General features: G+C 32.4%; 2 protein-coding genes across 14 annotated transcripts; both read right to left on the bottom strand.

Annotated features, from left to right (window-relative positions):
- Positions 1 to 2,573: 2,573 nt before the first annotated feature.
- Positions 2,574 to 6,033, bottom strand: LOC107957103 (probable protein phosphatase 2C 38). Of its 2 annotated transcripts, XM_041112657.1 has the most exons (6): positions 5,816 to 6,033; positions 4,987 to 5,019; positions 4,305 to 4,757; positions 3,673 to 4,040; positions 3,057 to 3,293; positions 2,574 to 2,985 (listed from the first exon to the last, which is right to left on the bottom strand). In XM_041112657.1, the coding sequence occupies exons 3-6, from the start codon at positions 4,627 to 4,629 to the stop codon at positions 2,803 to 2,805; spliced, it is 1,113 nt and encodes a 370-aa protein (XP_040968591.1). In that variant the 5' UTR covers positions 4,630 to 4,757; positions 4,987 to 5,019; positions 5,816 to 6,033; the 3' UTR covers positions 2,574 to 2,802. The 2 variants fall into 2 exon arrangements, with proteins under 2 accessions (XP_040968591.1, XP_016748024.1); XM_016892535.2 differs by lacking the exon at positions 4,987 to 5,019 and having other exon boundaries at positions 5,816 to 6,032.
- On the bottom strand, positions 4,764 to 12,327 carry LOC107957102 (cingulin-like protein 1). 12 transcript variants are annotated; one of them, XM_041112656.1, is made up of 8 exons: positions 12,054 to 12,301; positions 11,788 to 11,961; positions 11,119 to 11,170; positions 10,133 to 10,511; positions 8,148 to 10,032; positions 7,607 to 7,813; positions 6,678 to 6,903; positions 4,764 to 5,861 (listed from the first exon to the last, which is right to left on the bottom strand). In XM_041112656.1, the coding sequence occupies exons 4-8, from the start codon at positions 10,426 to 10,428 to the stop codon at positions 5,854 to 5,856; spliced, it is 2,622 nt and encodes an 873-aa protein (XP_040968590.1). In that variant the 5' UTR covers positions 10,429 to 10,511; positions 11,119 to 11,170; positions 11,788 to 11,961; positions 12,054 to 12,301; the 3' UTR covers positions 4,764 to 5,853. The 12 variants fall into 12 exon arrangements, with proteins under 12 accessions (XP_040968590.1, XP_040968589.1, XP_016748017.1 ...); XM_041112655.1 differs by lacking the exon at positions 4,764 to 5,861 and having other exon boundaries at positions 6,429 to 6,903; positions 7,607 to 7,810; positions 12,054 to 12,303; XM_016892528.2 differs by lacking the exon at positions 4,764 to 5,861 and having other exon boundaries at positions 6,429 to 6,903; positions 11,109 to 11,170.
- Positions 12,328 to 12,963: the final 636 nt, after the last annotated feature.

Below are 12,963 nucleotides of genomic sequence, written 5' to 3'. Positions count from 1 at the left end.
CCAGCTTGTCTGGAAATTTTTAAATGAACTGTGTAAGTAAATGAATTAAGTCCGTTAACACCTCGTGTTCGACTCCGGCAACGGTCTCGGGTACGGGGCGTTACAAGTCATCATTATTATCAACTTGTTCCAATGGAATCTCATTCTTATTTAAAGAATGAATCAATTGTTGTGGTTGTAATTGTCTTGAAATAGAACTAAATTTATTTTCATCAAAAATAACATCTCTTGATTCAAGAATAGTATTAATTGAAATCGAATCATTTGGTTCAATTACCATGAACCTATATGCCTTGCTATTATGTGCATATCCTATAAACATGCATTCAATCCCTCTTTCACCTAACTTTTTACGTTTATGGGTTGGAACTTTGACAATAGCTATACAACCCCAAACTTTTAAATAATTAAGGTTTAGTTTCCTTTTCTTCCATTTTTCATATAAGGTTATTTTAGTTTTCTTATTAGAAACTCTATTCAATATATGAAAAGCTGTTAGAACAACTTCTCCTCAAAAACCTTGTCCAAGGCTTGACTATGATAATATTGAATTTACCATTTCAGTAAAGACTCTATTTTTTCTTTCAGCTATACCATTTTGTTGTGGTGAATAAAGGGCTGAAACTTGATGGATAATTCTAGTGGATTCAAAGTAACTTGGATTATAGTATTCTCTACCTCTATATGATCTTAAGCATTTGATAAATAATTCACATTGAAGTTCAACTTCAGATTTAAAAATTATAAATTTATCAAGTATTTCATTTTTTGAATGCAATAAATATATATAGCAATATCTAGAACAATCATCAATAAAAGTAACAAAATATTAATTTCCACCTAATGTAGGAGTATTATGCATGTCATATAAATCACTATGTATCAAATCAAGCAACTTTGTTTTCCTTTTAACCTTAGGGAAAGGGTTTTTTATAATTTTAGTCAACATACATGTATTGCATTTTTCAATATTATTATTAAAAATAGGAATTAAATCTAATTTATGCATGTCGTTCAATTTCCTATAATTCAAATGACCTAATCTATAGTGCCATAATTAAGAAGATTCTACCATATAAGCAGAAATATTATTTTTGTTCTTATTAATAATATTGAGTTTGAACATGCTCTCATACATATACCATTTTCCTACAAAAATTCCTCCCTTAGACAAAATAAACTTATCTACCTCAAAAATAAGTTTGAAATCGAACTTATTCAACAAATTTCCAGACACTAAATTCTTCCTAACTTCTGATACTTAAAGTACATCATTCAATGTTAAAACCTTTCTAGAAGTGAATTGTAGTTCAATAGACCATTTGCCTTTGATTGTTGCGGTGGAAGAATTTCTTATGTACAAGACATCGCCATTTTCACATTATGTGAACTTTGTGAGCATGCTTTTATCTTTACACACATGTTTGGTTGCTCCAGTATCAATCCACCAAGCATTGTCATCTTGTGCCATATTAATTTTAAATATCATTGGAATGAACTTTTCATTATTATCAGCCTCAGAAGATGATTTATTCTTTAAAAATCGACATTCATTCTTGAAATGTCCCGACTTACCACAATGATAGCATGAACCCTTTTGTTTCTTTTTGAATTTAGGTGCTCTATCAATCTGTTTAAACTTTCTCTTGGATGGTTTAGTAGTCTGTATTTCCTCCGTAACATGCACTTTGACATTTTCAGAATCTAGGTTCTGATATTGCTTTCGATATTTTTCTTCAATATGAAGATGATTTGTCAAAACCTCAAGAGGTATTTCTTCTTTATTATGTTTTAGACTTCTTTTAAAGTCTTTCCAAGTTGGTGAAAGTTTGTCTATCAAGCCACTATCAAAGAAAATAAAGAAATAGGACAAGGCTCCAGGGCATTCATCAAGCCACTATTTTAAGGTTATATTCGCCCCCACCTATATTCGGTGTGCAAAAATGTTTTAAGCAAATAACCTCGATGATACAATGAAGCCAATGACTATTTGCGTTTTGCACTGATGAGAATAGCCTATTAAGCACTGAGCAATTTATAACAAGAAACTCAATTTCTAGAAAGAATATTCTTTATAGAATAATCTAATAATATTAAAAGAATGGAGGAAGGATAGAAAGAATATTAGAACTTGTTGGTGTGATTTCCAAATGAAATCTCATTCTTATTTATAAGAATTTTTATGTCTCTTATATTTTAATAGGTGTCTTTTCTGAATAATAATGTCTTTAAAAAGACCATACTTATTCATTCAATATTATAACTATTCAAATAATATTGTTATAATTTTGTCAAAAATCAAGTGATATGACTCTTGACTAATAATGAAAAGATTTAACTTTTGATTAATTACATCATTTCATTTATAGTTATTGGAACACTATAAATATTTAAAAATATTCCAACATTCCAAGAAGAAAACTCAAAATACTCAAATTGGACATAATACCTATATGATCAGAACAAATGAATTTATTAATATCATCAAACATTATAATTGAATGTATAGATATATTAATATAAATTTAATTTGATTTGATTAAAAAATAGAATAATAAACAAATGTAATTAAAATTGCTACAAATGAATAATTGTAGAAAATATTTTATTTATATAATATCAAATGAAAAGTATGATATTTCTTTTTATTTATATGAGATATTTTTACATAAAAATTAATTTTGTAAAAAGAAATTATTAAAGATTAGTGTTACTTTGATGATATGTATGTATGTGTGTGTGTGTGTGTATTAGGAGGCATTAATTGGTATGTAGTTGTGGACGGAAGGCGTAGAGAAGAGATTAGAAGCGGCGGCAGGAGGCGCGGCTAAGGAGATGGGAATCAAGAAACAAAACAATAACAGTAATGTCGTCATGGAAATGTCTGCGCACCCCGCGATCCACCTTTTTCAAATCCGAATATCTCATTTCTCTCTTCTTTGCTGCTTCTCGAAGTGCTGCTTTCACTAGTTTTCGAGCAATACCCTGTGTGTATCATCATCCTTTCATTTTTACGCCAAAATAAACCAACTCAAAAATCAAACATGATACCTTACCGTACGGGGACAGGCGTTGACTATGTTAACTGCGTCCTGATTGCTAAGAAGTTCCCACAGACCATCCGATGCAAATATAAGAAACCGATCTTTAGGACTCAGTTTTTGTACTAATATCGATGGCTTCGCTTGTAGGATCGGCTTCTCGAATGGTTCCGAAACTCTAAACCTCGGCAATAGAGGTTCTTTGTTGAATTCATCCTTCTTTAAATACGCATCCCCTATGGATCTTGCAATCTATCACATCATAAAACTATCATCTTATACAACATGCTAATTCTCTCATACCGACATGGTTAGATTTCTGTAAGTTATGGAAAATGTCATATCCCCATTCAAGAAAATTGAAATAGTAATTCAAATCACGATTCTCATTAAAAGTTCTTTGGATCTAAATAAAAATACATATAGCAACAATCCCATTTAAAATATCGTTATAGAAGATAATGTTGCTCCGACAATTCAAGTCCTTCTCATGTGTTAGACACATTTTCGAATTATAGATATAAAGAATTGACTATATATGTATTTGACACTCACACTGGTGTTTAAATAACATAAATCGAAGAAACAATGGAAACAACAAACTACCAACAAGAAGGGACAATAATTTTACCTGTATTATACCCTTTACACGCCATACTTTGTGCCGAAGGACCACGATCTTTGGATCATCGGGATGCAATGATTGCAACTCCTCCCGAACAGATTCGCAACGTACATTATGCTCAGTTGACAATTGAATTGCTTTCACCTCTTTAAAGGCTTTCTCAAGTCTACCTAAGACCACACGAGAATCTCCAACATTGGCAACGTATAGCAGTCCACTACAAACTATTCCGACCAAACAACACGAACCAACAGATGCAATTAGCGGCTTACTTAGCCATTGCTTCTTGACAAGAGTAAGAAAATCTTCTTCGGTAGCCAAAAATGCTTTGTTGATAACTTCGGCTGACATTCCATGATTCTCGGTTGTAAACTCTGCATCGTTAATAGCTTTTGAGTTAGTAACCAGATCCATTAGCAATAAAAACTCAGAAACTAGAGCCAGAGAAGGGGGAAAAGAAATTAGATGCACGGGAAGAGGATTAGAGTTGAGTCCAATTTTGACATTTGTCATCCATGTTACGATTATCAAAAAATGAAGTTTCCGAAACAAGCCGAGACATCATGACCTATCCAAATTAAAGTGACAAAGTAATAAATTATGATTATATTCAACAAAGTAGAGAAGGAATAACATACTCTTGATATAGTCGAAAAGGTGTTCATTTATAAACCTAGCAGCTTCAGGACCTCCATGACCATCGTAAATTCCGACAAATGTCCCATAAGGGCCTGATTGAAATGAGCTCAAAGGACCTGATTCAAGTTGGCTATGGTCTTCCAATAGATTGTTGGCTTGAATTACCGCCATTGAAAACTTTCCAGTATAATGTTCTCCAGAATCTTTGTACCACAACAATCCATCAACCCTACCATTAGCATCGCCAGCCTTACAAGAATTCTCACCGTCAAAGGATGGCCTCCAGCAACGAGACGCAATTCGTTTTAACGATCTTGATACCATAACTTACATATTCTCACACAAATGACACAGCAGCAATCAAAATTGTTCACAGAAATAAATACCAGGAATTCTATTGACCCTAAGTATTCGTTTGCCACAGATGATCCAGATATAAATCACACATTGATCTGCACAGGTGCAATACAAACAACTTATAAAACCTTTATTTAAATCATATGAACTTCATTTTAATCCTAAAAATCAATACTGGGAACTCTTCTGGTAACCTTAAGTATTTGCTCCACTTTCTGCTATATATCCAAACCCGAAACCGATATTAACGTATAAAACACACATTAATCTTCACAGTTGCAACTTTTTTTTTTTAAGAAAAAGAAAAGAATATATGTTTAGAACCTTCATTTTAATCCCAAGTATTTGCTCCAATTTCTGCGAAGTTGCAATGAAATGAACCTATAAAACTCTCATTCTAATCCTAAATATCAATCTGCACAGTTATAATAAGAAAGAATGCAATCAAATCAATCTATATATGCTTTTGGAGATCCAATGAACCAACTATATTACATTGACTATAATTTTCTTGAAGTATTCGTGTTCGACACATATCTGGATATTGGTATGAAGATATGTCCCTTCAAAAATCTTCTAAATACATGAAAATTTTCAAAAAAGAAACTGAATATACCTGTGTCCAAATACACATATTCGACACTCAAACTCGAGTTAAGTAACATAGGCCAATTCACATGCCTTGAAATGCATGAAATGAAGAAATAAACTCCAAGACTAGAATTTTCAGATTATGAACATCTATATGCTTAAATTGCAAACAAATTTATGAACTTGTCTACAACAAGAGAAATATCAATTTGGGACAATATAAACAAATAAATAATTCGGATACTCATCAATTGATACCTTAAAAAAACATCAAACAAAAGACAAGACCCGAAACCGTGATCAAAATTCCATATTGCCAAACTCTACAGCCATTGAAATGGATTAAATTGATGAGCTTAAGCCTTAAGGATTGACAACAAAATTTGTTGTTTTTTCAAAGAAAGTCTAGAAATACAAAAACATGAGATTTCAAAAGACTAAAAAAAATCAGACGCCTATCAAATTTTACCCAAAAAAGAAAAAAACCATCACATAGAAACATCAAAATATAATTATTAGGCAAAAAAGCCAAAGATCAAACATACATTTTCCTCTTACATACCTTGAGAAACAATTAAGAATTTTGTATGATCTTTTCAGTTATAAGCCTGTACAAGAAGATTCAGAAAACCCATTATTTAAAAGGTTTAGATAAACAGAAGAATTAAATGAAAAAGACAAAAAGAGGGAAGATTTTTGAAGAATGTATTGAGACAAAAGAAAACAGAGGAAAGAGTAAGAAAGTTTGGAAGGTAGTTTGGGAGAAATATTTTAACAGAAGGAAACCTTGAATTGATGGTTTTGATTTAGAATTTTCTTTTCCATTTTATTTCAATTTGTTTTTCTGTCTAATGGGGAGTTTTGACTAACATTTAGGCTTTCAACAAACCAACATTTTAGCAACTTTTACTCTTTATCTTTCTCCTTTTTTTAGCAAACTATTTACCTCTTTTTCTCTCCTTTCAGAGAATTATTTTGATTTTGATTTTCATGATTTGCTTCACCAATCGCCATATAGCTGTTTTGGTAATAAATATTTATGGATAATTTTTCCTAATAATTTTGTTGCATTAACTTACCCCCAAAAGTTAATTACATAATTAAACATCTAGTTAGATTTCGATGTTGTATATACTTTACGTTTTTATTAACCCAAAAAAGAAAACTATTTGCTATCAAAAGCCAATTCATTTATCTCCCAAAACACAATCCGATTCGAAACATGATAATAAAATATAAATAAACATACATAAATGCCTTAAACACAAAAATAAAATATAAAGATACAAAATTACAACATAAATATGTGCATTCTTCGATCATTGACAATCATTCTAGCAAGAATTCAGGCATAGAAGTGGGACTACCAAGAAGATCAAAACTTTTATGATTGCTTAAAGTGTCTTTCAAAATTGTAATCTGACCTTCTTTTAGATGTATATCTTCTTCCAAACCTTCTATTCTCTTTTTCAATGCATTAACCTCTGAATTCAAAACCATGTTCTTCTCATTATATTGCTTCACTTCTTCCCACATCAAATCTCTCTCTTCTGAAACCTTAACCAATATACCCTTCAATATGGTTAGTTCCTTTGTTGATTCTTGTAACTCTCTCTCGAGTCGACTTACATTCTCATCTTTTTTCAGTATCTGTTTAGGATTTTGACACATTTGACCAATCAAAATGTTTAGGAAACAATATCTTGTGAGAGGTAATGCAATGGTAACAGAAAAAAAAGTCAGTGACATAAAACTGAATCAAAGGTCAAACTAGTTAGACTTTCAAATTTCGATCCAATCAGTTAGACAGGCTAGTTAAAAAGTATAAATATCATCATCCGCAATATATCAAACCCTTTGTAACATTTATCTCTCATTATCTCCCTTTCCCTACGCAAAACATACATGCATAACACAATTTGGTTAGTTCCATTTGAAGATATGTTATCCCAAGACTTAGTGTACCATAGGAGAATATATCGGAACTGAATATGCTCAATTTTTGAAAAAATATACATATCATATCCCTATTCTCATGTTCAGTAAGTGTCCAACACAAGAATCGAATAGGTATATTTTAGAAAAGAAATTGCAGAGTCCAAGTAACATATAGGATTTCTTAAGGTGCAAACAAGTCAAAAGCACATGTGGACGTGCCTAACACCAATATCCGACACATATTCAGGAAAGAGGTATGGAAAACATAGGAAAAGGTTTTAAATATATCCCATCAGACACATACCTATATTCAACATTAACACTTAGTCCAAGTCCAGGTAACATTGATAGCAACTATTCATAAGCAAAGAAGAAAGCATTTTGTTGATACACAGAATTAAACATCAAAGGTTACCTGCAGTTGAAGATCCTTCAACCTATGAGTTAGCCATGAAATGTTGTCAGTTGAATTTTGTAATTCACATCTTAGTATTTCATTGCCTCTCAAAGCTGCCGCAACCTCAGCTTGCAACTCTTCTATTTCAACCTCTTTTGAATAAAGCTTTTCCTTCAACAAACTCGTCATCATTGTTTCTGCTTTAAGCTCACTTCTTATAATCTTCTGGAAAAGTGTACAAATGTTATTATAAGCTCTAGGGCTGACAAAACAACCCAAAAAACCATAATTTTTAATTCGGTTATTAAGCATTTGATTCGATTTTTGAAAAACCAAAATACTACACATTAACCACAGTTTTAAGGGAAAAAAACCAAACCAGATTAAAAGACCACATTAAATCTTTACTTGAAAACAAAAAAAAAGACAAAAAAGAAAAACACAAGTTCAATAATGAGCATGATTGAAGAACAATGAGCAATGAAAAGCCCTTCATTCAATGTGTTTAGCTTCTTCAACCGTAGATTTCAACAACAACAACAACAAAAAAGACCCTTACCTCTGAAGATTGATTGTTGCGTTTTGTTGACATGGTTGGATCCACGGATGCTGAGTGAGAGTCCGAGGCAACCAAACCGGATTTCTCATGCAACAAACCAGATATTGTCTGCAGACTCCTCCTTAGGCTTTCAATTCCACGTTTAAAGCCTTCGATTTTAAGATCAGATTCAACAATAAATTGGCTATCTAAACCTGGTTGAGTTCCTTGAAGATGACTAGGTTTTCCTTTGATGAACTCAATTAACTTTGAAGACAGATTGATAATCTCATTAAGCATAGACAGTCCATGATTCTGTAGACGGCATACATGATCCTGCAGTTCGTTGTCAAACTTGAAGGTTAATCCGATATTTTCATTTCCATTACCCTTTAATTGATTCAACAAATAGATATTCTCGCATCGGAGAGAGTAAGCTTCAAGCCTAAAAGACTCTACTTCCTTTCTTAATGCCAATTCTACTCTAGTTAACCTCATTTGCTCCCTTTGTAATTTTTGCACTTGCTTTTCATTCTTTTCCATAGATTGCTTCTTGTCGATCTCCTTACCGTATCCATCTCTCAACCCTTCAATCGTTTTCTCTTGCTCGGTGCATGTTCGGAGTAGTCTGGTAACGGACTTTTGCAATTCCTTGCACTCCTTCTCTTTCTCTTCGAGATTTCTTATAACGCAAGCTACATCTTCCATTGCTGCTCTATGCTTCTCTTGTGATTCAGAGAGATTTTGAATTAGATCTTGATTCTCATTGTTCATCTTTTCAACCCTTCCCATCAACTCTTTAAGTTGTTGTTCTGAGTACTTTGTAAGGCTTCTGTTTTCAGTTTCCCTGTCATTGAAGGAAGAGACTTCTCTCTGAAGTGAAACGTTTTGCTCTGCTAACTCTTGAACTCGATCACGAAGCCTTTGCTCTTCTAACCTATACTTCTCAAGCTTAACCGACCAATCACTTGACCTTCTATCGAACTCCTTTTCGAATCGCAACTGTGTCTCATGCTTTTCCTTCTCTAGTTTTTCAATCTGTGACTCCATTTCTTCCCTCACCATTCTCAGTTCCTTTCTAGCACTCACTCTCTCGTCAATTCTAAACTGTTGAAGATCCAAAACCTCGAGGGCTAGCTTTTCTTTCTCCTCTTTTAGGTGCTGGACAGACCGAAGGAGTGATGAAACATCAAACCCACCGTTACAAATAAAGCTTTCCTGCTCATGAGCTTCAGAAAGAAGCAAGGCTCTTTCCTTGGCATGTTTAGATCGTCTTTCTAACTCGACAACTGAATCATCTTCGGAAGAATTTAAACCGTCAGAGTTTCCCTCAATGAAACAATTTTTGTAAGGCTCATCCATTTCCAATTTGGACTCAGGACGCATATTCAAGTATCGACCATATACATCTTCATTTGTGATCGGAATATGATGGTTGAATCCCTTTGAACTTGATTTTGGGACAACATGAGTCTGCGAAAGCCTCTCAATCACATTCTTTGCAACCATCCATGGCGACTCCTGCCCGAACCCATTTTCCACCCGATCTCTAGATGAAAAGTGAAGACGAATGCTGTCACCATCCCTAAATGAATGAGACTTGTTTTTCTCTTTGACACTATGTGCCGGAGATGAAGGTGCAGTATATCGAGCTCGCCGAGGATGCCTCCGACCACCATTTCCAGGAGTCGAACTGTTCCTTAACTTGCTAATTTCCAGAAGCTGTTCTCCGTCAATATAGCGATCGATAACTTGGGTTGACACATTGCTAGAGCAAGAGGAAGAGCTGCCGGATGAATAATGGTGCAACCTCGAAGAACCAGAAGAACACGGCCTCTCAAAACTGATAATTTCTGTTTCACATTGTTTTGCCTTGGATTTCTTCTCGGGCATATGAGCCCTGCCTCTGGAACAAACCGCAAGAACATCAATGCTACTCCATCAGATTTATAGAAGTGAAAAAAAAAAATTACTAATGTCATATCCAAGCACACCAAATGCCTTACCGCGATCGGTGATCATACTGCTGTTGTGAGGAAGAACAATTTTGTTGTCCAAGCTCGTTGCCTGATGACAAAGAATGACTCCGAACAAGACTAGAAGCATTACTGAAGCTGGGGCTATCAGACATTAGCTTCCAACTATAGTCAGCCATGTCAACAAGTTGATCAGTCAACCAACTTTCTGATGTTTTCCCCTGGTAAACTTGTTTATCTGTTGATGCCGGAAGAACTTTGTTGTTACCACTGCTAGAAGAGGAAGATTTGAAGAAAAACAGTTTCTTCATCTCTATATATATCATCAATTAGAACAGCTTATGAAAATGGAATGAGTCCCAATCCCTTTTATAACATAACAATCCTCAAAGAATGGACCTCAATAAACCTGTAAACAATTATATAAACCATAAAAGTGAGTTGTAAAAAGGGTAAATGGCATTAACACACAAAAAACATCATCAAGATCACTAGAAATACAACTGAAAAAATTCAGATATTTATATTGTTTTCGTGTTATCTTTTTCATGTCATAATCATATCTAAAATGTTATTATATATAACAACTTGTTATACATATATTGACATGTTCATGTAATCGTGTCGTGTGTTTTTTCATGGCATCTCATGTTTTAATTTCTTTTTTTTTTCTGGTATCACGTTCATGGTAATGGAATATCAAATAGAAGAAAAAAGAATGCATATGCAACATTGAGATGTCAATCATGAAAAAGAACATGATATAGAGAAATCATACACTGGTTATGTATTGACAATATTAAAATGCGAAAACCATAAAAGTAAAACTCAGATCTTATGATTCATTTAGTTGGCAGACTCTTCAGTTTTAATTAAGGATTAGGATTTAACTTCCGTGTTTTACTCGTATTAAAATATGAGAATGATATATTATCCTCTAAATACTGAATACATGAAAAACTATAAGAAAATTAATATATTCATTTCAAGATACACATTATCTGACATTTGCTTACATCCGAATCCAAATCAGCTGGGACAAAGCTATGAGAAACCTAAACGCCGAAACTAGGGTACCAAGATAAAAAAAAGAACCATTAGTAATTAAGATTTGGCAAAAGACAGAAAATAAAAAATAAAAGTTCAAAAGGAAAATAAGAACCTGAATACAGTACAATAACTTTAATTTATGCCTAATATTTATACCTACGAAAAGATCAGAAAAAATTCTAATGTCTCGGTATCAAACAGTATTTATATCCTACACCCACTTGAAGCTGGCTCACATCACATATACCTTTTTTTTTTAGGAAAATATAAATATAATTGTTTTAAAAAATAATTTCAGTTGCCTGCAAAATGATTTAAAGAAACAAAATTATGTATATGAAACAGATTGGCCAAGAGTAATGCTTAAGATTGAATCTAAATTCACCACCATTTTCGACTCCTTAGAAACCTTTTATTAACCAAAAAACAAAAAAAGACCTTTAAGAAGAATAAAGAAATAAAATAAAATTCATAAAATTCTGACAAAAAACAAGGATCCCAGGGTTGAGTGATCATCAAATAAAAAAAAATTAATACCATTATGAAGGAAAAACGAAAAACCTTAAGTAAATTATAAAAACTAAATAGAAAACAATAGAGTTGAAATCAATCTGTTAATGATTGCCTTAGCTTACCAAGAAAAAATCAGAAGAAAATATTTGAATTTTAGGAACAGAGTTGAGAAAACACTCGGTGAAAGCTTCCTTTTCCACTTCAACTTTCTCAGCAACCAAACACACCCAGTGAAAAATAGTCACACACACACACACAAAAAAAAAAAAACCTTCAAACGGTCAAAATTTTCTTTCCTGAAAAGCCCAAAGACTTAAATTAAAAATCAATATAGTAAATTCACGAAGTCGATACACTGAAAAGAAAATCTTTGCATTTAGTTACTTACCATTAAAGGAGAGAAACTGTATGTTGTTAAGAAAGTTTAAGTTTTCTCAAAATTCGAATTAGAAAATAATAATAATCCCTCGAAATTTAAGGTTCTTAAAACAGAAGTTATCAAAGATAAAGCAAAGAAAGTGAAAGCGCAGAAAGGCATGGAATCAACGACGTTACCGACCGGCATTAAAGATCGTTTGCGATTTTGGTTTTAACGGCAACGGAAGACGTTTGGCCGTTATGGTTTACAGAGGGAAAATTATGGTGAGGGGGAATTAATAAGAGCGAGCGGCAACCAATAGCAGAACGGAGAAAATATGAGAAAAGGTTCAGGGTATTTTCGTCTTTGAACTAACGCTTTTGCGTTGAGTATTATATACTAATTACTTTTTTTATACAATTGTCTAGATCTAGCATAGTTTCTTCCCGTACATTTAATAAGAGGATTATTTTTTTATCGATATGAATCGAATTAGAATTAAATTCATACTAATTATTAAATTAAATGTTTTTTTATGATGATATAATTCATAAAAATACAATTCACTATCATGATTTTGAATTTTTAGTATAATTTTCATTTCATTATTATAAATTGAATTTACTAAAATATATAACATTAAGATTTTTAAAAATTTGAATTTATTACTATGTCGTTAAATAAAATAGTAAAATATTTATTACTTTAATAAAATACGAGTTGATTGAAAATAATATTATTAGGAGAAATGATAAAAATATTGAATATATAAATTAAAATAAACATGATAAATATTAAAAATTGAATTTAATGTTAATTTAAATTAAATTACATTAAATTCAATTTGTGCAGCCGTAGGAGTTTTACTTTTTATTCTATTAACATGGTTATTATTACCGCAATTTAAAGGTTATAAATTCGAATGTTTTCTTCTAATGCT

This window comes from Gossypium hirsutum, chromosome A05 (assembly GCF_007990345.1).
Source record: "Gossypium hirsutum isolate 1008001.06 chromosome A05, Gossypium_hirsutum_v2.1, whole genome shotgun sequence".
Classification (NCBI taxonomy): Eukaryota; Viridiplantae; Streptophyta; class Magnoliopsida; order Malvales; family Malvaceae; genus Gossypium; species Gossypium hirsutum.
This window is presented reverse-complemented; position numbering and strand designations above follow the sequence as displayed.

Coding starts and splice junctions, on each gene's coding strand:
- LOC107957102 (XM_016892525.2), bottom strand. CDS start 10,428: ATGATATATATAGAGATGAAGAAACTGTTTTTCTTCAAATCTTCCTCT. Junction 7,814..8,147: donor GCAACAATCAATCTTCAGAG/GTAAGGGTCTTT, acceptor ACACTTTTCCAG/AAGATTATAAGAAGTGAGCT. Junction 6,904..7,606: donor TGAAGGATCTTCAACTGCAG/GTAACCTTTGAT, acceptor AATCCTAAACAG/ATACTGAAAAAAGATGAGAA.
- LOC107957103 (XM_041112657.1), bottom strand. CDS start 4,629: ATGGTATCAAGATCGTTAAAACGAATTGCGTCTCGTTGCTGGAGGCCA. Junction 4,041..4,304: donor CCTTTTCGACTATATCAAGA/GTATGTTATTCC, acceptor TTAACGATGCAG/AGTTTACAACCGAGAATCAT. Junction 3,294..3,672: donor GTGTAAAGGGTATAATACAG/GTAAAATTATTG, acceptor ATGATGTGATAG/ATTGCAAGATCCATAGGGGA.